Source organism: Tetrahymena thermophila, assembly GCF_000189635.1.
Source record: "Tetrahymena thermophila SB210 genomic scaffold scf_8254043, whole genome shotgun sequence".
NCBI lineage: Eukaryota > Ciliophora > Oligohymenophorea > Hymenostomatida > Tetrahymenidae > Tetrahymena > Tetrahymena thermophila.
This window is the reverse complement of record NW_002476027.1, coordinates 43516-69732: the sequence shown is the minus strand read 5'-3', so window position 1 is coordinate 69732 and position 26217 is coordinate 43516. Positions and strand designations below refer to the sequence as shown.

Here is a 26217-nt window from a genome sequence, read left to right as displayed (position 1 = left end):
ACACTTAACCAATCTAATTTCTATTGAAGAAAAAAACTGATAAAATTTAACTCTTTTTAGGTTTTAATAATCTTTTTTAAATTTTTTGCTTTTTAATTGAATAAAAAAACACATTTATAATAAAAAGCATGAATTTATATATATAAATTTATTTTTCATATGAAAGATATAAAATCAATCAATATCAAAATTCAAGTAAATAACTTTTTTGAAAATCTTTCATGCTATTTTTTAAATAAAATCATAAAAATGAATTATAATTAAATTTCTTAACAAGAATCTTTATAAATTTATACTCTATTAAATAGTTTAAATTATTTAAAATCTAATAACAGTTAATAAATAAATATTTTTTGGTTCATAATATGTCTAAATTTTCTTAAATTTATATTTAATAAAAACAAAATTTCTTATTTAAAAAGGGGGTTATTTATAGATTCTTTAATAATTTTGAAATCTTATATAAATAATGATATAATTAAATAATTAAAAACTAAAACTGACCTAAATTATATTTTATAAACTAATTTTATTTCCACAATAATTTTTAAAATCAAGAAATATTATTAATAGTTAAAAAAAAAAATATCACAACAACTAATTTATTTATTAATATATTTATTTGTATTAATCACTGTATTTGAAAGAAAGAAACAAAAAATTAAACTTATAATAATAAATAATTTTATATAAAATACTAATTTAATTTAGAAAATAAAATTATTTTCTCAAGGCTTTTAAAATAATATTGTAATATTTTAATTGTGGAAATTATTGAATAAGTTTTCAATTCAAGATTATAATATGATCATTATTAAGCTTTTTATCAAAAAGTATGAAACATTAATAAAGGCGATGAAAATTAATCAAGAAAATTCAATAAAAAAATATAGTTTTTATTTCTTCAATGGTTTATGCTGTAAAAAGATTTATACTTATTTAATAATTTTTAATAAGATAAAAGGAATTATAAATCAAATATGTTTTTTAGTAGACAATATTTAAATATTAAAATAACATTATTTTAATGTTTTATAATTTCGTGCTTTAAATAGTATTGTGTTTAGTGTTTAGTTAAGTTTTTTTTTGTTTATTTATTTATAGAATAGTTTTTAAGTAGTTTAAATATGGTTCATTTTTTTCAAATACAAAAATCATTCTTTTTTTGAATGCATGTTAATTAATCTCTTTATTCTAACCATGAAATCTCCTGAATTTTGTTCATTTAAAATCCAATTATTTACAGCAGAATTTAAAAGTGTTGAGCTGCTATCATCATTTTTAAATTTATATATGTGGCCTTTTATGAAAATCTTTTTGCTTTCTAAGCTGATGTTTGGAAGGGAGTATATTTAGATTAAAGTTTTTTCATCTGCTCTGGAGTCGTCTGTTTTATACTAATAACAAATTAATAAGTTATTTAATATTTTCTTAAAAAAAATAAAGAAATATAATTCTTATGATCTATATTTAATTTAATGAGATATTAGAATATGAAAAATTTACAAGCTTTTCAAAGATAGAAAGAATAGTTTCTTCATTTTACTAAGAAATCTTATAGATGAGAATTTTTCTCAAATATTTAATAACTATTGAATTAAAAAGATAATGTGCTCTAAAGCAAACATATTCTATGGATTCTTAAATAGGAAAGGAGTTAATGAGAATTAAAAATATCTATATGAGGTAAACTTCTTCTAATTTGATCTATTTTTTAAATACGTCCTCTCTAATTTCTTGAGTAAGCAGATTGTAGAAGCTATCTTAAATAGGATTTTAGATGGATGAACTTGCTTTTTTTTCTATTTAATCAATTATATTGAAGGTAGATGGTTTCAAGTTAATTAATTCAGAAATTAAATGGTCTACCTATGATTATATACTTTAGGTATTTCTTTTATGATTTTCTTGAAAAATGCTTTGACTTTAAAATTAAGTAGAAATCTTATAAAACTCATTGTAAACTTAATTTATAAGAATCTTAAAATCTCTTGTCTCCTATTTCAAGTCATTTTCAAATTAGTTTATTTTTTGTAAGAAAAAGTTAATCATATTCTCTCTTTGTATTTAATTTCTTTATTTTTTAGACTGCAGGTAGCTACCAAGTCCTATCAAGCTTCCGCAAAAAATAATAGTGACGATAGTTCCTTCAATCATTTTCTTTATTGATTTGGTATTTCAGATTCAATTTTCTATTAAAATTGTGCTCTAAATCAAAATTTTCCACCTTTAAAAGAACAAATGAGCTTTTTAATAGACCTAAGAGCAATTCTACAACTAATTAATGTGTGTCTTTAGACTGTAAGCCTGTGCTAACCTTATCTTTACCCTTTATCAAAACTTTGAGAATATTTTAATAAATTTTTATCTTTTATTGTTTTTTATTTGGTTTGCTAGGTCAAAGCAAATTAAGAAGATTAAGAGGAAGATTTAGGGCTTTTAATTAATATTAGTTTTTTTTTGAATTAATTAGTCAGCTTATATTGATTACTTTATGTTTAGTGGGGTAAAACTTTTTATACAGATGAAATTGATTATGAATCTGTGTGCTTGTGTGAAAATTTGAGAGTTAAAATAATGCTTTTAAACTTTTTCTTTTTGAAAAAATATAATAAAAATTCTATTTTTATCCTTTCATATACGATTATAAATAATCGAATAGATATATATAGCAACTTTCGTTTTTATTATTTATATAAAAGACTATTGTTTATAATAAATACTTTATTATCTATACGAATAGAGTATAAATTTCATACAAAATCCATCAAATATTTATTTTCTTTCTATCCGTGCATGAATGAATCTTATTTTAGATATAATCAAATTTTATATCCTAAATAAGAATTTAACACTATTAATAACTATTGACGCATTATTAAAATGTATTATAACTTTTATTTCATATATCAAAAACATAGAAAGAAGCAAATTAGTATATTTACAAAGATTATAATCAAAACACTTTTAACGAAACTCTTTGAATTAATTATATAAACCAGTATTTTTATACAAACAATAATTATTCTTTTTACAATAGTTAATATTCCTTAATTATCGAACTATAAATAACTACAACAATAACTAAAATAAATTTTCTAATTAATATTATACTAAAAATAGTTAGTTTTCTTTCTTATATATATATTCTTACTAACTTAACATATTTAATTTTGTTTATCATAGCTGTAATCTGTAAATTTATTTCACAGTCTAGGATCCTTATAATTTGTTAAAAACTGTCAAAAACGCTCAAAAAAAAGAAGAAGAAAATTAAGTTAGGAAATTATTCTTTGTTTATTTAATTCATTTATAAATATTATTCATTATAATAATTATTTTTTTATTTTAAGAGTAATTTGCAATAAAATATAATGATACACTATATACATTTTTACTAACTTTTAAAATTATTATTTTTATTAAGGTTTTTAATTAATATTCTGAAATAAAGTAATCCATTTTTTTATTTGATATATATATTAAGAGGGCATACATAACTCCAATACTTTTCTCTTCAATTAAAATTTTCTATTTGCCTTATACATAAGGAAGTATTTTTTGCTAAATATCTCTTAGGTGGATTTTTATCTTAATCAACATCTCTTTAATCTTTGAATTATTAATTTCTTTTATTATGATATCTCATTAGTTGAATGTTTAGTTTATTCGGTCGTTAGAACCATTATTTTATCGATATTTTCTTCCATTCACACCTATAAAATTAGTATTTAGTTATATTTATGTGTTCAATAAAATTTTTTGATTCATATAAACGCTTACAATAGATGATTAATAAAAGAAGTAAATAAGTAAGTAAATAAAAAAAATAAATTAAATGATAAATCAATTACTTATATTTCTTGGTTTTTATCTGTTTGTAACCGATGAAGGATTTGTGGGTTTGATTTAAAAATTACTTAAATTATTTGTGTTTTGCTAAAGGCTTGTGCTTCTTTTATTTCTTTCTAGATGATTGTTTTCCTTAGAATTTTATTATGTGGTTTTGGTTTCAGGTTTATACAAAGAATTCTCTTCTGTGGTGATTTATCTCCTTTCTTTTTCAGTTGGGTTATTTTATGCATTTCTAAAATGCTTTTTTAAATTTTCCAATTAATTTTCATGGAAATGCAAATTTTCTTTTAGAATATCTACTGCCTTTTTAACTTCGTTGTTGTGCTTATGAACTAATTCATTCCTTATATTTCTATTTTTCATGATAAGCCTAAATATATTATTTTTAAAGTGATTAGTAAATCCTTTATTTATTTAATATAAAATTTATCTCATTCAAGAGTCTCAAAAAATTATTACCTGTTTGAATCTTGCTATCTTTATTTTAACTGATGAGTTCTATCTGCTTAAATTCTCTTTAGTAGAGCTTACAAAACCTATGATTAGTTTTTTCTTAGTATAGAGACCTTCATTTCAATTTTTTCTTCAATCTAATTTATGAGTATACCATTTTAATTGGTTAGAATAATTTTCTGTTGATCTGAAATTTACATAAAATTACTTCTGCTTCTTTTTATTTTCTTTCATAATCTTCTATGGAGTCTGCTTTTTATTTTATCTTCTCTGCATCGTTATATTACTTTAGTTTTACTAAAATTTTTTCTTTGTGTCTCATTTCTATGAGCTATTTTGAATATTTTATCTTAGAAAAGAGATCTTATCTTATTTCATTTGTGTATTCTTCTATTTCCTTCAAATGCTTTTCCTATTTACACAAAAAATAAATGTTTACAAATCCAAGTTTTTATTAACAGAATCTTCATAAGAAATAAACTCGTATTACTTTTAGCTTTTCTAAGGATAAATAAGCTGTTGCCTCATATTCGGCCATGTAATTATCCCAAGCCTTTGTAAATTCTTCAAATTAATTTTTCTACAGCTATTCAATATTAACTAATTCTTCCTCCTACATAAACCTTAAATTATTTTTCTGTCTAAGTTATTCTTTTTATTTTATTTCAAGTATTTTTAAATGAGCTTTCTTTGCTTCTGAATAATTTCCATCGTTTTCACATTTTTTCCTGTATTCATCAAGTAACCTGATATATAACAGTAAAATTATTGATTTACAATTTACCAATTATTTAGAAATACCTTAAGAACTCTACTACTTTAGGATCTGCTTAAATTGGATAACTTTTACTTTTCTTTCCATTTCCACTATTTTTTTCTATTTCAGTTAATATAGCCAAAAATTCATCAAAAGATACATATCCTTCTTTTGTTATTGCAATTCTCATAATTATATCATCAACTATAATTTTATTAACATTCAGGTAAGTAAGTATAAAATATCAAATAAAGTAATAATATTAATAAATGATAAAGTTTATTATAAAGAGCATTTTTAAAAATTCATGAATAAAGTTATATAAAATATTACTTTGGGTCGTTTCTTTTTGGAGTTTAAACAAAATTTAATGCAAGTAATTTATTGTAATCAATCCAATCTGTTGCAAGTCAAAAGAATTAAACAATTCTAAAAGTTATCTCAAATCCTCTTAATTATAAACTGATTTTTTAGGATTTGTTTGCTAGAGTTCTTTTACTTTTAAGTTAATATTTTGCTATTAAAATCCATATAGCTGGCTTTTATTATTATTTCCATTAGTTACTTGGTGAGTGTTATTTGAGCTAATTGATCTACATGATCTGTTATCGCTAAGATTAAATTAAGAATTCTAACCTAATTATAATCCATTTATGTTACTGTTAGTATTAGGTTGTGTAGTTTAACATGAAATTTGTATATCTGGAAGAGCCTACTATGTCATTTACATTGGTGGTGTTTTCTTTGCTGTTTATTTAGGAGTAAGTCCTGAATTTGGTAAAGCTGGCAGTACATTTCCTCCTTCATTGTTGTTATTTGCATTATTACCCAAATTATTGTTTCCGTTTGAACCTGAAGATCTATTATTCAAAACAATTCTGCCTTCTTCCCCTTATTAATTCATATAACTATAATGAATAGTATTTTTAGAGTATCTAGAATTAAGCTATATGCTATTTCTATTTCAATAATTTTAATTCCTAATTATTTTATTGGACTGCTTGCTTGTTTGTTTACTACTGATTGATGGAATCTTAATAATTAATTTGCAAAATATTAAATGAATAATAACAAAATTAATATAATTTTACACTGTTAATTGTTAATCATTAAAAATTATTAACTAAGTTTCTCAAAAAATATTAGATGGCTGCAGATTGAAAAAGAAATAAATATTGAAATTTATCATGCTAAATAAAGCTTCTTTATAACCAAGAAAAATATTCAATAAATTTAATTATTTAACATCTTATCAAAAAATAAGAAATTAACATACATTTTTATGAATACTTTCTAAAGAGCAAATAAATTAATTAATTAAACAACATTTAATTATTCACTTCTCAAGTAATTTTAATATTTAAATTAAACACTTACTATTTTTAATAATCTTAAATAAATTATTTAATAAGTAATAATTATTTTATAAATGCAATAATTTTTAGTTAAGGTTTATTTGATAACATGAGTAATTTGTTATTAAAATAAATTAAATTAAATAATTCAAAATTTTAATATTTAAATTAAGTGTACTATATTTCAGAAACTATTATTGTAGCCTAGCTTTTTTATTAAAGAAATTTCACAAACATTTAAAATTATTTTTTAGTGCATTTTATCTTTGATATCAAAGATACAATTTCATTAGCTTTCTATTTTTATTTGATATTTTATCAATAAGGGTGCTCTTTTTTACAATTCATTTTTATTGTTTTTTTATTATTTTTTAGTTTTCGAAAAATATTTTGTTTAAAATATGGGATTATTGAATAAACATTTATTTTAAAAATAATTAATTAAATTTACATTTATTATTAAACTCTAAATTTAAGAATATTATTTATAAATTGAGTTTATTAAGTATAATTATTATTAACAATAAAAGCTATAAATATATGTTACTTTGCTAGCAAATCACTTAAAAATTCTAAAAATTTTTGTAAATTATTTTTTTATTAAATGTACAATTGATTTGGATTTTTATTTATTTTTTTAAAATTATTTTTACTACCTCTAATAAGGTGTTTGTGCTAAAATATAAACTGAACATCAATCTATTTATTATAAAAATTTTAAATAAAATAAAATTAAAATATCTTAAATCATTATCAATTATTTTAATGTTCTAATATTTTTGCTCCTAAAAAATTCATTTATAAAGGAAATAGCAATTTATAGTAAATTTAAAAAGTGTATTAACACTTTCTATCTGGGGTTTTTATGAAGGTTACTATCATTTTGATTTAATTTAACTACAAAGAGAAATTGCTATTTATATTTTTGCAATTTTCTTAATGGCTTACTAATTTTAAGATTTTTTTAATTGTTTTAATGAATCTTTTAGCATTTGATTTATTTATATCAATCATATTTTTTTTTAGTTATCTTTAAACATTGATTTTTTTTCAGTAAATTTTAATTAAGTTTTATCAAAAAGCTGAATATAGTAAATAAGAACTTAATAAGTAAAATAAATAATACAAATGGATTAAGCTTACTTAGATGTAATGGTATTAGAATTAAATCCACTTATGCCTCCTCAAGCATTTTACTATTTCCCTAAAGGTAAAAGTTAGTACGTTAATATATTTTTCAATTTTATATAACCCAATCATAAATTGAATTTGCTAAGATTATTTTTTAAATATGTGTTAACAAATCTAACTACTGATTAAAATATTGATCTTATTAGTCATCATTTTTTTTATTTATTGCAGAGTAAGAAATCAAAATAGGTGTTAAAGAAAAAGCTTTGAGAAGAATATTTTAAGGTTAAGTAGAATTTGATGATTTTGAGAATAGTCAAATAGAAAAAATGAAAAAGTACCTAGCGAAACATAATGTTGTAATTCCAGAGTGGTAGAACTATCTATAATTATTAATTATTTTAAATTAATAAAAGATAAAAAAACATTTAAATTTTAACTAATAATCATTTTATTTTGCTAATTTTATTTATTTATTTCAACATTCGATAAATTAGGTGGGAAGATGGACATATACTTCGTTTTTTATATGCAAACTAATTTAAAAATGAAAAAACTCTAAAAACAATAAAATCTCATAGTGAATGGAGATTAAAAACACTTCCAATAGAATACAAAGATAGCATAGAGAAATATTTAGTAATTATATGCTAATTATTTTTTATGAAAATTTTTTATTTAAAAATAGATGAAAGGTGTATTTTATATGCATGGAAGAGACCATAGATATCGCCCAATTATTATTATAGATGTATCAAAAATTAATGTTCACGAAGTAATAAAACTTCAAAATTAAAAATTAAGTTTTCAATCATCAAATTTCTATAAATATAATAAAAATAATTAGATTAAAATTGAAGAAATTCTTGAGTCCATGACCTACTTTTTTGAATTTATTCTTAAATATGCTATGCTTCCTGGTTAAATAGAAAACTGGGTGGTAATCATGAATTTAAATAAAATTGGTGTTTCTTCTCTTCCCATTTAGGCATTAAAAAGTTTGATGACTTATCTTTCTAGTAATTATAGAAGTAGAATGTTTGCCACTTATGTCATAAATACTCCAACCTCTATATTTTTACCTTGGAGTATTATTAAAGGATTTTTAGAAGAGGCTACTATTTAAAAAATAAACTTTTCTAAGGATGGAATTCCTGAAAAACTATTTAAGCACACTCATAAATCGCAAGTCGAGTAAAAATTTGGAGGAACAGCTCCAATTACTAACGAATATTGGTATAGATTTATTTAAAATAAAAAAGTTAATAAATTATTAATTAATGTGAATAAATTACAATAAAAAAATTATGTTCTCCATTTTTATTTATTTTTTTATTAAATAGGCCACCTAAAGAAATTAGCAGCGATTATTAACTATCAGACGAAAATAAAGATGGCTTATTTATTTCTTAAAAGTAATATTATGATTTATGGGAAGCAGGAAAGCTAAAAAAAAACATCGTCTGCTAAAACTATTTACAAAGTAGGCATAACAAAGTTCCTATGAACCAAATTAATATTAATATATTAGAAAACTCCGTAATTAATTTAAGTATGAGTAACCTGCCAAATAGATCTAATTTAAATATCTAGAATCAAAATGAATTAGCTAAAAGCTTATTTTTTAAAATTGACAGTGCTCCTAAAAGTTAGGTCAATAGAAATAGGTAAATGTCTTAGAGTATAAGTTAAATGATCAAAAGTACAATGAACCAATAACAAATGTTCGATTCTAGGGGTACTGATAAATAAGCAAGTAGTAAAGATTTAAAGGAAGCAGTTAATAAAGATGATTTATAAAACTCTGGTTAAAAGATTGAAAGTCTTTCCTTGTCAAGTTATTAATAGAAAATCGAAAGAAGTTAAGAAAAAGCAGTAAAGATATAACAAACGAATGAGCAAGTCACAAGAGAGCAAAAAAATAGCACTTCTTCTATACACAAAACTACTTTAAACGAAACTAATAAAAGCTCACTCTTAAATTAAAAAAATCCTTAGACATCTATTTTAAGTTAGGAATCTACAACAAATAATAAAATAATTAAAGAATAGCCTGAAACAATTTAAGAATAAATGCTACTAGAAAATTCACAAGGTTCATTCCAAATAGATATCCCAAATGAAGACTTAAATGTAAACCTTTTCAGTAACCTAAGTAGAAACATCAGTAATTTATCTTTATATTTTTTGATACTTTAAAAATTTACTTTACTGTTTATAATAGAAACTAACTACAGATAAGGAAAGTCAATAATGAATAAGCTTAATAACATGCTCAACTCTTAAGTTTGAATAATTATTCATATAATTTATATTTATTAATAAAGTAAGCATATCAAAAATTTAAAAAATTGAATTATAACAAAAAAATAATTTTAATTTATTCATGCAAAAATAGTAAAGAGTTTTGTTTTTTTTTAAATAATTCAATAATTAATTATTAAAAAATCTATTTGTAAATTATTTAGAATTTTTTGTAATTTATTTTACTCTTAATTTTCTGATTTAATGCTTTTATTAATTAGAATTTTTTTTATAATAAATTTATGCCTGCCATATAATCATATAATGCATTTTTGAGCTGCAAGAAAATAAAATAAATAAATATTGCAAAAATGGGCTAGCTTTACTGCTTTGATAAGTAGTAAGTGTCTAGCTGATTTGTTTTTTTAATCGTTAGTTTTTACTGTCAACTAATTTAAATAATATATACTTTATTTGAACTAATTTTGGTTTAAGAATACTTTTGGATTGGATTGAATTTGATTTTTAGTATTTATTGTAAAAATATTTTTAATCTTCTCAATATAAAATTTTAATAAAAACTAATAATAAATAAATTATAATTTTTTTAATCAAACATTAAGCAGATTAATCAAAATGTTTATATTTATTAAAAAAACTTTATCAAAAACAATAAAAAAAATTAATGATTGATTGTTGGAAATTTGTAAATTAAAATAATAAAAAAAGATTTATATTAAAATATAAAAGAAAAGATTAATATATTATTTCCTAACCTATAAAATGTAAAAAATTAATAGATTGATTGTTATTTTTAATTTCTTAATTTTAGCATGAAGTAAAAATTATAATTATTAAAGATAAATGAGTTGCTAGCTAACATCATGTAAATTGAATAGAATAATTTTAAATTAATTAAACTTGAGCTTTTAAAAATGGTTTGAAAAAACTACAATAATTTTCATCAATTTTGTAAAATAATATTTAAATAGATAAAAAATTAATATTTTATAAATTAATTAGTATCAAATTGTATAAATTTATTGGAAAATACTTAAATAAATCAATAAATTAAATATAAAAATAAAATAATATATAAAATATACAAATAAGAATTTTAATTTCTATCAAGAAAAAATAAAAATGAAATAAGAATGAAAGAAAAATTTATAAAGTTTTATTAGATTTGAGTGGAGGAAGATTGTAAAATTAAAAAATTTAATATTTTATATTAAAAGTACATTAACAGGGTAAATCAAATAAATAAATACACTAACTTATGATAAATTAAGAAAGGAGAAGTAGAATCAAAAATTTTGTGACTGCCCTTGCATAAAATTTAAAGTTAATTAACTAATTTACAAAAGTGATAAATAGTAATCATAAAAGCTGGTTGAAATATAAACTAAAGCAAACAAGCAAGCAAGCAAACAAACAAATTAATAAATAAAAAAAATCTAAATTTTTTTATTTAAATATTATATGATATCTCAATTTTTAATTTTCAAACCTAACCATTTAAAAAATGATTTTTCTATTCTACTGCCTTATTTTTTTTACTATGTCTCTATCATATGCTCAAATAAAAATAATTAAACGGTGGCGATAAATAAAGTTTTTCAAGTAAGAGAGAAATAAATAAAGTTATTAATCTCTAAAAAACCAATCAAATAAACAAAAAAACAGACAGGCAATCAATCAATCACTTAACAAAAAATTAAACAAACAAACAATAAATAAATCAAGAGAGTAATTTAATCAGGTTTTTTATTAGTCAGTTTGCAAAGAATAAAAAAATATACTTAAAAGTAAGAAATTAAAAGTGTGAATAGATAATATAATTAATTTAAAACATTCAGTATAGTTAAAATATAATAAAAAAGACCAATAAAAAAGAAGAGCTACCAACTCTAAATATAATACTGTGTAGACGGTAGTAGATTTTATAGATAAATTTTAAGTAAGAAGACAGATCATATTTTATACATTTTTATCTTAAAATCATTCAGATAGTGGACTGAGGGAGTGTGCTAAGCAGAGCTTTCGCAGAGCTGCAAATGCTATTAGTTATGATTAATTGAAATAAATAAACTTTTTAAATCTTCTATTTCTTACCTCTACTTTAGCTCACTCTATACCTCCAGTTCACTTTAAAATAAATTTCCATTTCAAACAAACCAGCAAATGGCTCACATAACTAGAAATATTATTGAGAATACTTTTTCTACCCTATCTTTTCTTTAAACTTTCATTAACAAGAGAATTTTTTTGTAGTCCTAACCATTTTTAAAATCATAAAATAGATGAAACCTGTATCATTTTTTGATGACGAAACAGCCAAGAACCTAAAGAAAATTTGGGTTAAGCCTAACAAAGGGTAAGAAACTATTGACAAAATAAAAAATACGTAGCTTAAGAGTACATGGATGAAGAAAACTAAGAAGAGCGGCAAGACAAAATAGCGTGTCTTTCTTATAGACGATGACTCTCTTTATATGTGCAAGTCAGAAAAAACTGATAAAATTTCAGGAGTCCTTGAACTATGCTGTGTTAAATTAGATTTGCTAGTGAGTGTTGAACCTAAACCAATAGAAGCTAGCTGCTCAGAACCTCTCTTCGGATTTAGGATGTGCAGAAATGGAAAGACTCTGGAGATTTATACTAAAGATTAAAATCTTTATAAAAAGTGGAAAAATATTTTGATTTATAAAGCGATACAGTCAACTTTCCATGAAGAGTTTATTGTTACTAAGATGATAGGAAAGGGTTCTTTCGCTAAAGTATATCTTGCCACAAAAAAGGAAAATGGCCAATAATATGCAATTAAAGCATTCAATAAGGAGTTTATGGCTGGTTAACATAAGGGTAAGGAGTCTCTCGTAAATGAAATAGGAATAATGAGAAATCTCCACAGTGAATTTTTGATTAATTTGTATGAAGTATATGAGACTACTAACTCTATTTACTTTGTTGTTGATCTATTAAATGGAGGTGAACTGCTTCACCGTGTTCGCGACAAAGGAACAATTAATGAGTAGGATCTTCGTAATCTAATGCGCAACCTCCTTTCTGCACTCTATCATTTGCATCAGAAAGGAATTATGCACAGAGATCTAAAGCCAGAAAACCTTCTTCTTAAATCTAAGAGTAACGACCACGACATAGTAGTTGCTGATTTTGGTTTAGCTACTTTCACTGATATTAAAGACATTCTCTTTAAACGTTGCGGAACTCCTGGTTTTGTGGCTCCTGAAGTTTTATTATATAAGGTAATTATTTGACTAAATAATTAACTAAGCAACTTTCTTAATATAAAATCATTTAGCCTTTCTAATTTAATATAATTGTTTAAAAAAACCAAAATATTTAAACTACTTAATTCTACTCAAGCAAATTACAAGCTAAGTATTAGCTATAGCAAACAGCTCTTAAACAAAAAATAATAAATTCAAAGTTTCATAGTAGAACATATTTAAAACTTTGTTTTTTATAGAATTAGATTATTTTTAATAGTCATTTCTTAAGAGCTAATTAATTTAACTAAGTACTTAAAAAACTTAAAACTTAAAACATAAAATTTCGAAAAAAACTTATTTTCAGTTTATTTTCTAAGCTTTTTAGTCATTAATTTATTTATTTATTAATTAATTAAAGAAATTAAAATGAAAAGCAAAATAATTTATTTAAATTAAAGTGAATTTATGATTTTAGAAAAAATTAAAAATATTTTCTTCAATATAATTTTTTGCAAGATCAGCATTAGATTATTCATTATAAAATATTAATAAATAAATTAGGTAGTGCTATCTTAAGAAATTAAAAAGCTAATAAATTATTTTTGCACTATTACAAAACTAACTACAAAAATTCAACACATATAAAAACTATTTATTACTATTGCTTTAATAGACAATTTAATTATCTTCTCAATTTTCTTATTAAATAAGAAATATTAATAAATACTTACTTATTTAATTTAATTGACTTGATTATTTATCAAATATCTTATTTTATAGCCATACACACCCTAAACTATTACTTCATTAAAGTTACTTTTTTTATAATTAATTAGCATTAATTTTAATGCAATCAATAATTTTTTTTCAGTAATTCTATTGAAGTTACTAATTAAAAATTTTTTTTCAAGTTTTAATTTACAAATATTTTTATTCAAATTAGGAAGGAGATCCTTTTTATGATGTTAAATGTGATATTTTTTCTGCAGGAATTATATTTTATCTACTGCTAGTAGGAAAATAGCCATTCTAAGGAAAAGATTACAAATAAATTTTGCGTGCAAACAAAGCCTGTGAAATACGCTATGACACTCCTGAATTCGATAGCATCTCAGCATAAGCTAAAGATTTATTGAAGAAAATGCTTGAACCAAAACCTACTAATCGTATTTCTGCTTCTGAATGCCTTAACCATCCTTTTATAAATGGTGGAGAAGTTGTAAACAACGATCTTCCTGCTACTTAAAATCTACGTAACTATGAAGTAGATTATTTGGCTAACGTCCGTAACAAAAACGGGTCTTAAGATTCATAAGATATGTTAGGATCTCTCTAACTTCATTCAAATACTCCTGCTATGAATGGAAGAACTGATACTGTAGGTAGCTTAAGCACCTGTTCTAACTCAAACATTCCCCCACGTCCAGATAAAGGTGTTATACCTCTCTCTTCAAAATTCTCTAAGCCAAGATCAGAGAGTATCGATTTAAAAAATAATCCTGTTTCAGCTGATAATTCTCCAAAGAGTGCTCATAAAAAATCAGAGTCTAAAAATTTACATAAACTTGCTATAAAAAATAACATGTATCGTGGGTATTAAGAAGAGCGCAAAGATTAAGAGTATTATGAAGACTCTGATGATGTCTCTGAAGAAAACTCTCCACTTTCGGACTCATTAAATAAAATGAATTTTGAAAAATAGATGAAACACACTCCTTCAAAATGCGAAGAGCTTGGAGGATAAAGTAGCCCTACCTCTTACATGACTCAATCTCTAGGAGGAAGTCCAACTGGAGGTAATTTGAGTAACTCTTCTAAATTCCGTAAGAAATGAAACATTAAGCTAAAAATAATATAACATAATATAATAAATCTAATATAAAATAGATTCTAAATACTACCTAAGTTACTAATTTTTTCTCTTTTTAGTTACTTTACGTCTTACGTATGAAGTTATTAACATTTATATACTTATTCCTTTAACCTATAAAATAAATACATAAATAAATAAATATCTATCTATCCCTCTATTTTCACTTGAGCATAAAACCAACCACAAAATAGTTAATACAACACAAATTAATCATATGAATAGAAGAATGATTGACTGACTGATTGATTGGTTTATTTATTTATTCGTTAATGATAATAACAATTAGTTAGTTCAAGAGCTTATAATCTTACTAATATATTTACAAATAATACAATGATCTTACTAGTTAAAAAGTAGATAGCAACAACCATTCTCTAAAAATGATAATCAAAAATAGTAAACATCATAAATAAAAATATAATTACCAAAATCAGATCACAATTTGAGCACTCTTATTGTATAAAAATGCATATGATATGAAGAACATTTATTTATTATGCGATATTAAATTTCTCAATAATGTGTACTTATTTAATCTTGCATAGATTAAGATACTTTTCTATATTAAAAGATAGTAAAACAAAATTATGAAAAATATTTAGATAAGCTTTGATATCACCAAATACTTTTATCTCTTTGATGAAAGGATATTGTTATAAAATATAAACCAACCAACCTTAACCTTAAGACTTAAATCTTTTATAAATCTTTTTAATTATTTGATATTATTTTATTCTATAAAAATTATAATATAAAATTTGTTATAATATTTAGTAAGTTTTTTATTTGTTTGTTTGTATTATCTCTATTAAACTTTTTTGTGGTTATAAACAATTTAAGAAAGCTACACTATTCATTTATAATTCATTTATTTTTATATATTTTTTCAGAATTCCAATAATCGCATTATTTATTTATTTATTTATCAATATTTATTTGTATATGTTCTCTATGTATTTATTTCAAAATTTAATAAGTAAATAGTTTTTATAATTTTATCTTCAAATCTTAAAAATTATTTAATGTAGCATGAGACATTTTTATTTTTCTGTAATGCTAGAGATGTATTCAATGCCTTAAGACAGTAATTGCATTCTTCTTAAAAAAATAAGTTTAGTTATATCAAATTAATTTCTCACTGCAAAATTTTTAGGTTCTAAAGTAAATAAGAAAAAAAAGTTTAGGTGAGATAAAAATTATAAACAAAAATATTTTTGAATTTAATTTCAACTTTTCTTAATCAAATTGCATCTAAATTAAGCAATAAAGGCAAATTTAAGATGAAACAAAAAATAATCTCAAAAAAATTCTTTTTTATTATTACTGAAATTATTTCTTTCTTGATATTAATTAAAATTTTTTGTGCACGCATCTTAGACATTTTCAAAAATGAAAATAAATAAAAATTTACTCAAATAAATTAAGGGAAAACTTAATTTTTGAAGAAGTAAAAGTATATTTTTTAAGATATCCTTTTAAACAAACAAAGTCTACAAAAAGATTTGGACAATCAAGTTAAAAATAAATTTTTTTTGAGGGTTAATTGATATTTTTCAAAATAAATTTCTTTTTTTCAGCAAAAAAATTAAGATTTTTTTCTCCAATTGCTTTAAATAATTTTTACATTAGTGGGATATTTCTAGTGAAGTAATATACATCCGACATCGTTAAAAATAAGAAATCTTCAATTTATCTAAAGATACCTTTTATTTTATTAAGAGTAAATTTCTAGTTAATAAAATCGAAGTGTTTTAGGAGTTTTCAATTATTTTCATAAAATAAAATTTGTATTTTTTACAACATTTTTAAATAAATTACATATTTTATTTTAAATAATTTTAAAATTGAGTTAAATGTAAAAGGAAACTTATTATTGTAAAATAGAGGAAATTAAAAAATAGTTTTATATTCTGAAATAAGAAAAGCTGCTGATTAAAAATATTTTTATTTCTTCAAATTTAATTTAGGAAAGAAAAAAAATCAAATTTTACATACCAATAAAAACATCTGAATATATTCTAATTATTTATTTGTAGCAATTGAATGGCGATACTATTTTTTGAAATTTGCTTATTTGACTATAGTTATTTTTTTTTAGCTAAATTTGACTACTAATATATATTTATTAATTACGAAACTGTAAGTAAATAATACTAATTAATTATCTAAAATACTAAAAGCAGCTATTGGAGTTAATTTTTTCTCTCAAAAATTTAATTTTTAAGACCCCAAATATATAAAAATAGAATACTATTTTTGATTAAGTTGAGAGCGAGCTTGATTTAGCGATAAATGATAATCCAAAAGTATATTAAACAGGTAAAAAATTTATATAGCAATAATAGATTATTTCATAACTAAAGCAAATAAACTGTTCTAAAAAATAAAAAATTTATAATGCAGATTAATTAATTGTTTTTCGAATTTTGAATACATTTTTTCCCCTAGTTAATTATAAAATTAGTTCTCTTGATTTCTAGGTGATATTCAAAAAATAGCTACTAACATACTCTTCTATCATGCGATTTGATATTTATTTTAAGAAATCAACCAATCCTTCATTGATAGAAAAAAAATATTAATTTCTTTCTCTTAGAGTGGATATTTTCAAAATATTAATTATTTAACAATGTTTTTACAAAATAATCAGAGCTTTCTTTATTAGAGTTAAGTAAAAAATAATATTAAAAAAGGAGTTTTAATATTAAAGAATATTTTAGAAATAGAAAAATAAATATGTTAAAAAATATAAAAATAAACTAGGTTGCTGGAATTTTGCAGTAGTTCATTTAAAGCTATTTGCGTTTGTACTGCAAAAAGCGAATTATACCAAAAAACAATAAGAAATTAAGTAAGTAAAATTGAAAATTAATATTCAATTTAATGTTAGGTAAATTATAGTGAGTATTAATATAAATAAAAATAAAAAAATTTACACTTAACTACTCTATTCCTATCATAATAGATTAGGCGACTGATAATATTCTTTCCTTATTAGAAATCTAAGGTACCTAAATAAAAAAAGAGGGGTATAAATCAAACAAAGTCAAACAGAAACTTTTTAATATAAATAATTTGCCAAAAATATTAGTTATTTTTGATTTAGATCTACCCACAAAAAGTAAATTAATAAACAAATAAAATACAAAACAAAAAAGATCACTCCATCCCCTCTCTCTTATTACTCAAATTGCCTTTCATATCAAAATTTTATTGAAATTAGGGAACTTTTACTAAAGGTATATAATTTTTCTCTCACTTTACTTTCTTTTTCTTTCTCTTTTCAGATAGAATAAAAAAATATTTTACTTTTGACTAATGTCTTTCAATAAATTAAATGAATAAAAGAATTTTAAGAGTACTGCTGAAATAGAATTTCGAGAAAAAAACATTTATTCAAATACATTAAATATTTAGTATGACTATGCTTGTAAAGCTTTTATAAAAATAAGTCTGATCAATCTAATTATCATTTTAAATTTGAATAAAATTGATAATAAAAATTTCAATAAGACTTATCAAAAAGAAAAAGAGATTTAGTTTGTAATCAAAAAGGGATATTTATTCAATTTCATCAAATTCTGTTGGAAAAAGAGCACGAAACCCTTTTATTCAATTTATTATCTTAAAATTAAAAAAAAAACAAAACACACAAACATACAAAAGTGTGTGTGTGTATATATATATATATATATATATATTAATATTTCCAATAAAAAATTAGATAATAAATCAAAAAGAGAAAACATTCAGAAAGAATAATAAAATTATTCACTTTCCAATTTGCAAAGACAAACAATTTATTTGAAAACACCTTAACTTCTTTTTAAGAATTATAAATATCTAAAACTTATCAGAGGGAGCATATTCTATACTTCAAAATAGTACAATAGCTATATTTGCAATTAGCGCACGCCATTCTTAGTACTTTATATATTGACAGTTGAAAATATTCTGTAGCTAACACCTTTATTTTGGCTTTCTTTATGTTTTAGAATTGTGACTAAAAATAAAATAATTAACAACAACTAAGATAAAGTCTTTATCAAAAAATAGTCCTAATCATCTAGAACAGCAACATTTATAAACAACGCAAAGAAATATTTAAAATTTTATTCTAATCTGTAAGTGTCAGCTCAAATGCTTTACTATTGACAAGGATTCGCATTACTTAACTCATCAATTTTTGCTTTTCTTTTGATTAAACTTTTAAGTTTGGATGCAGTAGCGTTTTTGCACATCTGAATTAAATGCAAGATATTGGGTCTAGTTTATAAGAAGAGCACTATGAAAAAAATTTAGAGTAAAATATGAATTAAGAATAAATCTTAGGTTTTGTCTAAAATTAATTCAAAATGGACTCTAATAGTTTGTTAAATACTTTGCGCATCATAGCCCCAATCTACTTGATTATGAGCCTTTGTTTTAATATTATAGAGTTAGCAAATAAAAAATAAAAAATAGATATATTAGTGCTTTTTTTAGTTTTAATTACTGTTTCAGATTTAATTTTCTTTAACTCTGCATACAGTTTCTCAAACTTAAAGCCAAATCGCTTTGATTCTGAACTTTTTAATTCAAATATATCAACATACAATATGTAATTTATAAGTTCTAAAGATTAAGAGATTTTGCAATATGCATAGAGCAATATCTTCTTAATTGCAAACAGGGCAATTATTGCTTATTGCTTGATAACAAGAATTGTTGCTTTATTAATCAACTCTATTAAGCTTTACAAAAATACTAAGGTGCTTTAATCTGCTAAAGTTAGTTCGAAGAAAATTTAATAAGCGATAAAATTATCACCAAGGAAAGAAACTACTTGCAAAAATAATAAAAAATAAGGAGAACAAATTTAAAAAGATGGAATAAATAATCAAATACGAAAGAACTCACTTAAAACAAGCAATACTAAGTCAAACTCTACAATCTAAGATATCAAATAAACATAAAAAGCTGATAACTCCTCAAAAAAACAGAAAAAGTAAAAACACAACTAAACAAGTACTCAGCCTCAATTACTCAAAGAAAAACAAGAAAATTTAGATTTAATTAAGATTGAAACAAATGACACTCTTGAAGTAATTAACAACTCTCCAAAATAGAATTTAAATAAGAAAAGTAAAGGTACCACAAAAAATGTTGTAAAAAGCAATTTCGATGTAAGTGCTGCTCCATAAGCTCAAGATATTATACAAAGTTAAAAAAGTACTCAAGCAACTGAAGTGGTCTAATTTTAAGTTGAAAAAAAAAATAAATCTACCAACTTAAAGTAAAAAGATGTAATTTAAAAAAATAGTGAATTAGAAACTTTGGGAACTAATTTATTAGATGAAAATTTAAAAATCGATAGTGTAGAACTTAGTGAGAATCAAATAGAAAACAAACTTTAAAAAAGTGAAAAGGAATAAGAAAGCAGCTATAACTAATAAGAAAAAAATGAAATTTAAATTTAGTAACAATAAATTGATATTAATTAAATTTCTAAGAAATCTGAAATTTAAAATTAAAATTCTCAGATTTACTTAGATTCTTTTTAAAACTCATCTACATGTTAAATACCTGAAATTTAATCTTCAGAACTATAACAGAGTATTAATTCAATTAAATCTAATAACTTAATCAGCTCACCTGACATAAACAGTACCAAATCTCCTGATATGAATTGTTCCATTATTTCACCTATTATTGGTTAATCAAACTAGAAACAAAATGATACTTAGAATAGGAGTGATATATTGAGATAGAATTCCTATGAAAGCACTGATTTTTGCTTGAATGAATAGACTAAACCATAACCATAGCAAGTGAGTATGAATTTCTCTTAATCCCAATTAAATGAAGAAAATTCAATCAATAATTCTATAAGTCTCCAATCAAATTTAATTAATTAACAATAATAATAATAACAAGAGGTAAATAGTAGTGATTAAAATAAATTAAATCAATAGCTTGGAGACTAATTAATTATTGAACAAGTTAACGAAGAGCTTCGCAAAAAGTGGATATTGAAGCAAAAAGCAGCTAAATTATAGAAGAAGAACCTTAATTCTTCATCAACTACTCTCTAAAGTATTCAAGAAAATTCTATTCATAACAATAGTAACTTTATCAACTAGAGTTAATTAAGCTAGAACGATAATAATCTATCTTACATCTAGGGAGGAAACAATTATTAATCTCATAACAATAACCTATCATCTCACGACTAGTAATTCTTGTAAGATGATTTGGATATTTCAACAAACGATGAAAGTAACTTTAATTCTATTAATTCAAATTATGATGGTTAGATGAATACAAAGCAAAATAATAATACTACCAATCTCAAAAGTCTATCATAGCACCTTTTGAATTAATAGGCTTAATTCACACTCGCTCAAAAACAATAGTAATAATATCAATAACAAATTTCTTAACAAGACTATATAAGAAATAATGCATAATAGCATTTTGAATAAACTGGGTTCAATGATATTTTAAATTAAGAAACTTAATGCTATTACTAGAGCTATGCAGAATAATAATATCATGAAGAATAATATTACAGTTCTGATAATATATCTCGAACTCCTAGCTCTCGAACTAGTGGACTTCGAACTTGTGGCTCAAAAAATGTTCAATTCAAGCATAATTAATACTTTGAAGATAGTTACTAAGACCCTTCTTAGAAGTGCTTTGAAGAGTTTGTAAAAATGAATTAATGCAACATTAATAAGTAACAATATGGTTAGAATGGTGGCTAGTAAAATCAGCAAGGGCAACATCCATTTTAGTTTTATTACGAAGATGAAGAGCAGTGCTAGGGCTAAGAAAGCAAAACACCTTTTGAAATCTTTTATGACTAACAATGCATGATCGATGAAGATTATGATGAAGAGGAGGAATTAGATTAGTTCTAAGAAAATTTTGAAGATGATGATGACGACGATGAAGATGATGAAGAATATAACGAAGATGAAGACGATGATGATGAAGATGAGGATGAAGAAGAAGAAAATTAAAATACTAAAAACTAGTTTAAGTTAAACACCAATGGTAAAGGAGCCAGCAACGATTAGATGAAATTCTTAAGTTTAAATAAAAATGCAGGTTTCAATACTTATTAAGAATGCGGCGGTGTTGAGTCTATAACTGATAACAATAGTACTCTCATATAAAGCTAGTTATAAAACACTGAAATTTATTCACTTGATGAGTTGAAATCTCATCTTGGAGACTATTTAGATATGATGAATGATAGTTAATTAACTAACAATGACATGTGTATGAAAAAGTGTGATTTGAATTTATCGATGTCAGGAACATATACAGCTTCTGAAGATGGGGCTAAAATCAAGAAGAAAAAGAAGAAATCAAAAGAATAAAAAAGAAAAAGAAGATGCAAAAGAAAGCTCAAAAAGAGATTAGAGCGCAGTATGATGGAAAGTGATACTCAAAGTGTATTAGGAAGCGAAAAAACTGATCTTAATAATTCAATTAATCCCGTAGCTATTCCCTCTACTGTGGCCAATACCAAAAAGAAATAAAATAATAATAAAAACAATCAAAACAAAAACCCAAGAAAAAAACAAGGTAATAATAATAAGTTATTCTATGGAGATCAAATGACAAACCAGTTCTCAAATTGTAGTGGCTACAGTTTAAAGAGAATGCTTGATGAAAACTTGCTGGAATATTTTACTTTTACAGTTACCTTATCACAAGGAGTGGCAGTAAACATCTATATAACTGATTTCTATCAATTTGACGAGCAATTTGAAATGTAGTCTTGCATCTATGGAATAGACAGCAGTACTATTTTAGATTTAAAAATCAATCTAATTTTTGAAATTTTGACATAAAACCTTTATCCTAATATGAATAACTTCTTTGAGCACTTGATCGGCAATTACTCAATGGCTAAAATGCCAACTAGCTTTACCTAACAAAGTCTCAAAAAGTACGTTTCTTAAGATTCTTCTGAACTAACTGAAATGGCCGATTAGTATTTAGTTGAAAGTAACTTAGCTGCTTTTCTTACTGAGAGCATGCACAATAATTTCAGTTAAGAAAGCAATTTCTATGATAGTTAACTAATTTTGTCATAATGAAAAAATTCAGGATTGGAAAAATGTCTATGATTTTACGAATAAAATAGACAAAGAAACAATCATTCATTTATTTAAAATTAGTAATAATTTTCTTTTCTAATCACTCCTACAATCTAATTAACACCTTATCCTTTATTAATAATTAAATAAATAATTAACTATTAAATTTTCCTCTTAATCTAAATTTCTAAATTCTAAGTCATTAATTATATACTAATTCCCAAATAATTTTTAATTTTTTAATGATTATAATTGATAATGAATAAGAAAAGAAAGAAAATAACTTCGATCCCTTTGCATACTTTCTATCTATTTAACAATAAATCTAGTTAGATTTAGATTAAGCGATTTAAATCATTAAACAAAGAAGAATGATCTAACTATCTATTATTCATTTATTATTAAACATATATTATATTAAAACATTTTTTTTTTAATTATTAAATATCATTATATATACTAATATATAGATTTATATATATATAAGTAAACGATTTATAAATTTATTAATGGCTTCACAACCAAAATTATTTTTGATTTCTTCCTTCTTTTGATAAATAAATATAATTTGTTAATATTTATATATCTATAATCAATTTTATTAATTTATTGAAATAAGTTATATTTGTTCTTCCAAATGAAAAAACAAATAAATAAATTATAGTTTTTGTATTTTTAATATCTTTATTACTATTATCTTTTAAGTAAAATTTTGAATATATATTACATAATTATTAAAGTAAATCAGGTAATATAATTTAGTGAACTTTATATCAATATTTTATGATTCATATACTTGATGAAATAATTTTGAAGGTAAATGATAAATAAAACAATAATTATATTTAATAAAATTACTGCTTGATTGATTTTTTTATGATAATTATATTAATCTATTGTCAAAATTATTATTTTGTCTAAATCAGCTTTATTTTTTCTTCAAACAAAAGGATAAGTATTTATATTATGTTTGCGTTAGCAATTTATATATTTATTTGAGTTATGAGTAATTTTAAATGGCATTAATAGTCAATAAAATTAAACATTTTTGTAATTTTAGGGGAGTTTTTAATGGTTGTTTTTTTCGTAGTAATTTAATTGTCTTGATATAATGTAATTTTTAATATTTTAACACAGACCTGATTTGATAGTGTATAATTAACTTTTTAGTAAATTGAAATACAAAGAAATATTTATTTTTAAAAAACTGTAATATTAAGTGTATTATTTTAACAATAAAATTCTAAATTTTATAAAACTTAGCGAGCTAATATTTTAAAATTTAAAAAAAGAAATAGATAACCATATTTATTAAAAACTCCTTTCTAATTTCTTATGAATTAATCACCTAAACTGATCCAAAAATAAATAAACTAGAATTTCAAATTAAAAGAATGATCCTTGAGTATTAATAAACTGCCTTCAAATAATTCACCTTAAAAACAACTTTGACAATAATAAAGTAATAAAAAATAAGCTTTATTTAAAAAATAATATTTATATTAATTTTATTAAAAAACAGAGAATTATATCAACCAAGTTATTTATTTATTTATTTATAAAATATTTTACTTTTATATAAAAACATTGATAAATTTGTGTTTATTCATATAAAAAAGATTTTCATCATAATTTATTTGTTAATTTTTTAATTAAATCATTAATAAATCTTATCAAACTACTTACTAAGTTATCAAAGTAAGATAAGATACTTTCTTTATTTTAATTTTGTTTAGTTACTTCTTATTATTAATTCTTAAAACTCCAAATTTCAACTTTTCCTTCAGAATAAAAAGGAATCACTAAATCTAGAATTCCATCTTTATTGAAATCTCCATGAGCTACTTCACCAATAGTATTGTTATTCTTGCTTTCACAAAGAACTACTTCTTTATAATTGAATAAACCATCTTAAGGAATTAAGAGCCTAACAACTCCAGCATCATCTCCACTTACGATGATATATTTATTCTTTAAACCATCAAGTGCAAAGCTTGATGCAGTTCCTGGTGCACCTCTTCCTGGTAAAAGTGCAAGAGAAGGCTTATAAGTACTACCGATAGGATGTTTTATGAATTTTCCTGTTTGGTAATTATCAGGAATTTCATAAATGAATACTTAACCATCTCCTGAAGCTGAATTATTGGTAACTAAAAGTTCCTTTTTACCATCTCCATTTAAGTCAGTAAGCTCCAAGTTGAAAAGACTACCAATCGTGTTATCAATCAAAGTTTTTTAAATAGTTGATTGGTTGCAAAGAGACCAATTAGATTATTGGCAGGAGTAAATAGCGAGCTCTTTAGAAAAATACTATGCAGCTACAACTTCTTATTTACCATCGTTATTTAGATCAACAAAAATAAAGAATACGTCAGGTCCACTAGTTAGTATGTGTTCTTCAAACTAAAAATTTCCTTTATTTTCTAACCAAATAAGTTCTCCTGATGAAGAAAACACACTTTTTTATGCTCTAGCTGCTAATATATCAGGGAGACCATCGTTATTAAGGTCAACTAGTATAGCCCTGTGATAAAAGAAGTTTTTTTTATCTTTTGAAACTTTAATTTTGTTAGTGACTTAACCATCATCATTTACTTAGTAGAGGTTAATATCTCCTGTAGCTTTAGAAGGGTTAGGGAAAAATCCACCTGCTTCAACTATAAGCTGATATTACTGATAGTAATCAGCTTGATTAGGCCAAATTGATTTTGTGTCAAAAGAAGTAGCTTGAGGTTTTGACAAATCATCATTTTAAAAAGAAATTTAGTATAAAGAGTCAAAACCAGTTACTCCAAAAGTAGTTAATAGAACAGCATTCTTTGACTAATTTTTAAAAAAGTTAGAAGCCAAAGAAGTAAACCCAGGATTTTTTATGCTCAATTCGCTGACTTTAGTAGGAATCTAAGCATAAACAATACAAAGCAGCAAGCAGATACTAAAAAACTTAATCATTACTTTTTTTTTTAAAAAAATGAAATTTTCTAAAGTTTTTATAATTATAAGTTGTAAAAAGGAACATTCTACAAATTTCAGCTATTTTGTGATAAATACAAGCCATTGAAACTAACTTTATATAAGAATATTATAAATTATGTTTAACAATGTTTTTAAGCTTAATACAATTAGAACAGTTTTAAGTTACTTTAATAAATTTAAAAGAGAATGTTAAAAAATATGTAATTTTTAATTTATCATTTATTTTAACTATTTGTTTACT

General features: G+C 22.7%; 8 protein-coding genes across 8 annotated transcripts; 4 read left to right on the top strand and 4 right to left on the bottom strand. All coding sequences in view use genetic code 6, as the record gives it.

Annotated features, from left to right (window-relative positions):
- Window positions 1–1154: 1154 nt before the first annotated feature.
- Window positions 1155–2157, bottom strand: TTHERM_00780860 (transmembrane protein, putative; the record flags this gene model as incomplete). Its single annotated transcript, XM_001026242.2, has 2 exons — window positions 1155–1397; window positions 1507–2157. The coding sequence occupies 2 exons, from the start codon at window positions 2155–2157 to the stop codon at window positions 1155–1157; spliced, it is 894 nt and encodes a 297-aa protein (XP_001026242.2).
- A 1231-nt stretch (window positions 2158–3388) lies between these two features.
- On the bottom strand, window positions 3389–6141 carry TTHERM_00780870 (EF hand protein). Its single transcript, XM_001026243.2, has 7 exons — window positions 5399–6141; window positions 5110–5269; window positions 4799–5054; window positions 4517–4720; window positions 4315–4445; window positions 3855–4225; window positions 3389–3716 (listed from the first exon to the last, which is right to left on the bottom strand). Exons 1-7 carry the CDS (start codon window positions 5967–5969, stop codon window positions 3646–3648), a joined length of 1764 nt encoding a protein of 587 aa, XP_001026243.2. The 5' UTR covers window positions 5970–6141; the 3' UTR covers window positions 3389–3645.
- Window positions 6142–7548: 1407 nt separating this feature from the next.
- Window positions 7549–9843, top strand: TTHERM_00780890 (CRAL TRIO domain protein; the record flags this gene model as incomplete). Its single annotated transcript, XM_001026245.2, has 7 exons — window positions 7549–7630; window positions 7783–7924; window positions 8049–8190; window positions 8240–8326; window positions 8399–8787; window positions 8895–9718; window positions 9776–9843. 7 exons carry the CDS (start codon window positions 7549–7551, stop codon window positions 9841–9843), a joined length of 1734 nt encoding a protein of 577 aa, XP_001026245.2.
- Window positions 9844–11796: 1953 nt separating this feature from the next.
- Window positions 11797–12047, bottom strand: TTHERM_00780900 (hypothetical protein; the record flags this gene model as incomplete). The annotated part of the gene is made up of 3 exons (XM_001026246.1): window positions 11797–11846; window positions 11911–11992; window positions 12024–12047. The coding sequence occupies 3 exons, from the start codon at window positions 12045–12047 to the stop codon at window positions 11797–11799; spliced, it is 156 nt and encodes a 51-aa protein (XP_001026246.1).
- A 51-nt stretch (window positions 12048–12098) lies between these two features.
- On the top strand, window positions 12099–14865 carry TTHERM_00780910 (Serine/Threonine kinase domain protein; the record flags this gene model as incomplete). The annotated part of the gene is made up of 2 exons (XM_001026247.1): window positions 12099–13064; window positions 13975–14865. The coding sequence occupies 2 exons, from the start codon at window positions 12099–12101 to the stop codon at window positions 14863–14865; spliced, it is 1857 nt and encodes a 618-aa protein (XP_001026247.1).
- Window positions 14866–17787: 2922 nt separating this feature from the next.
- Window positions 17788–18851, top strand: TTHERM_00780920 (hypothetical protein; the record flags this gene model as incomplete). The annotated part of the gene is made up of 5 exons (XM_001026248.2): window positions 17788–17794; window positions 17870–18143; window positions 18196–18262; window positions 18322–18788; window positions 18848–18851. 5 exons carry the CDS (start codon window positions 17788–17790, stop codon window positions 18849–18851), a joined length of 819 nt encoding a protein of 272 aa, XP_001026248.2.
- Window positions 18852–18890: 39 nt separating this feature from the next.
- Window positions 18891–23000, top strand: TTHERM_00780930 (transmembrane protein, putative; the record flags this gene model as incomplete). The annotated part of the gene is made up of 1 exon (XM_001026249.3): window positions 18891–23000. One exon carries the CDS (start codon window positions 18891–18893, stop codon window positions 22998–23000), a length of 4110 nt encoding a protein of 1369 aa, XP_001026249.2.
- A 1626-nt stretch (window positions 23001–24626) lies between these two features.
- TTHERM_000780929 (FG-GAP repeat protein) lies at window positions 24627–26195 on the bottom strand (the record flags this gene model as incomplete). Its single annotated transcript, XM_012800623.1, has 1 exon — window positions 24627–26195. One exon carries the CDS (start codon window positions 26193–26195, stop codon window positions 24627–24629), a length of 1569 nt encoding a protein of 522 aa, XP_012656077.1.
- Window positions 26196–26217: the final 22 nt, after the last annotated feature.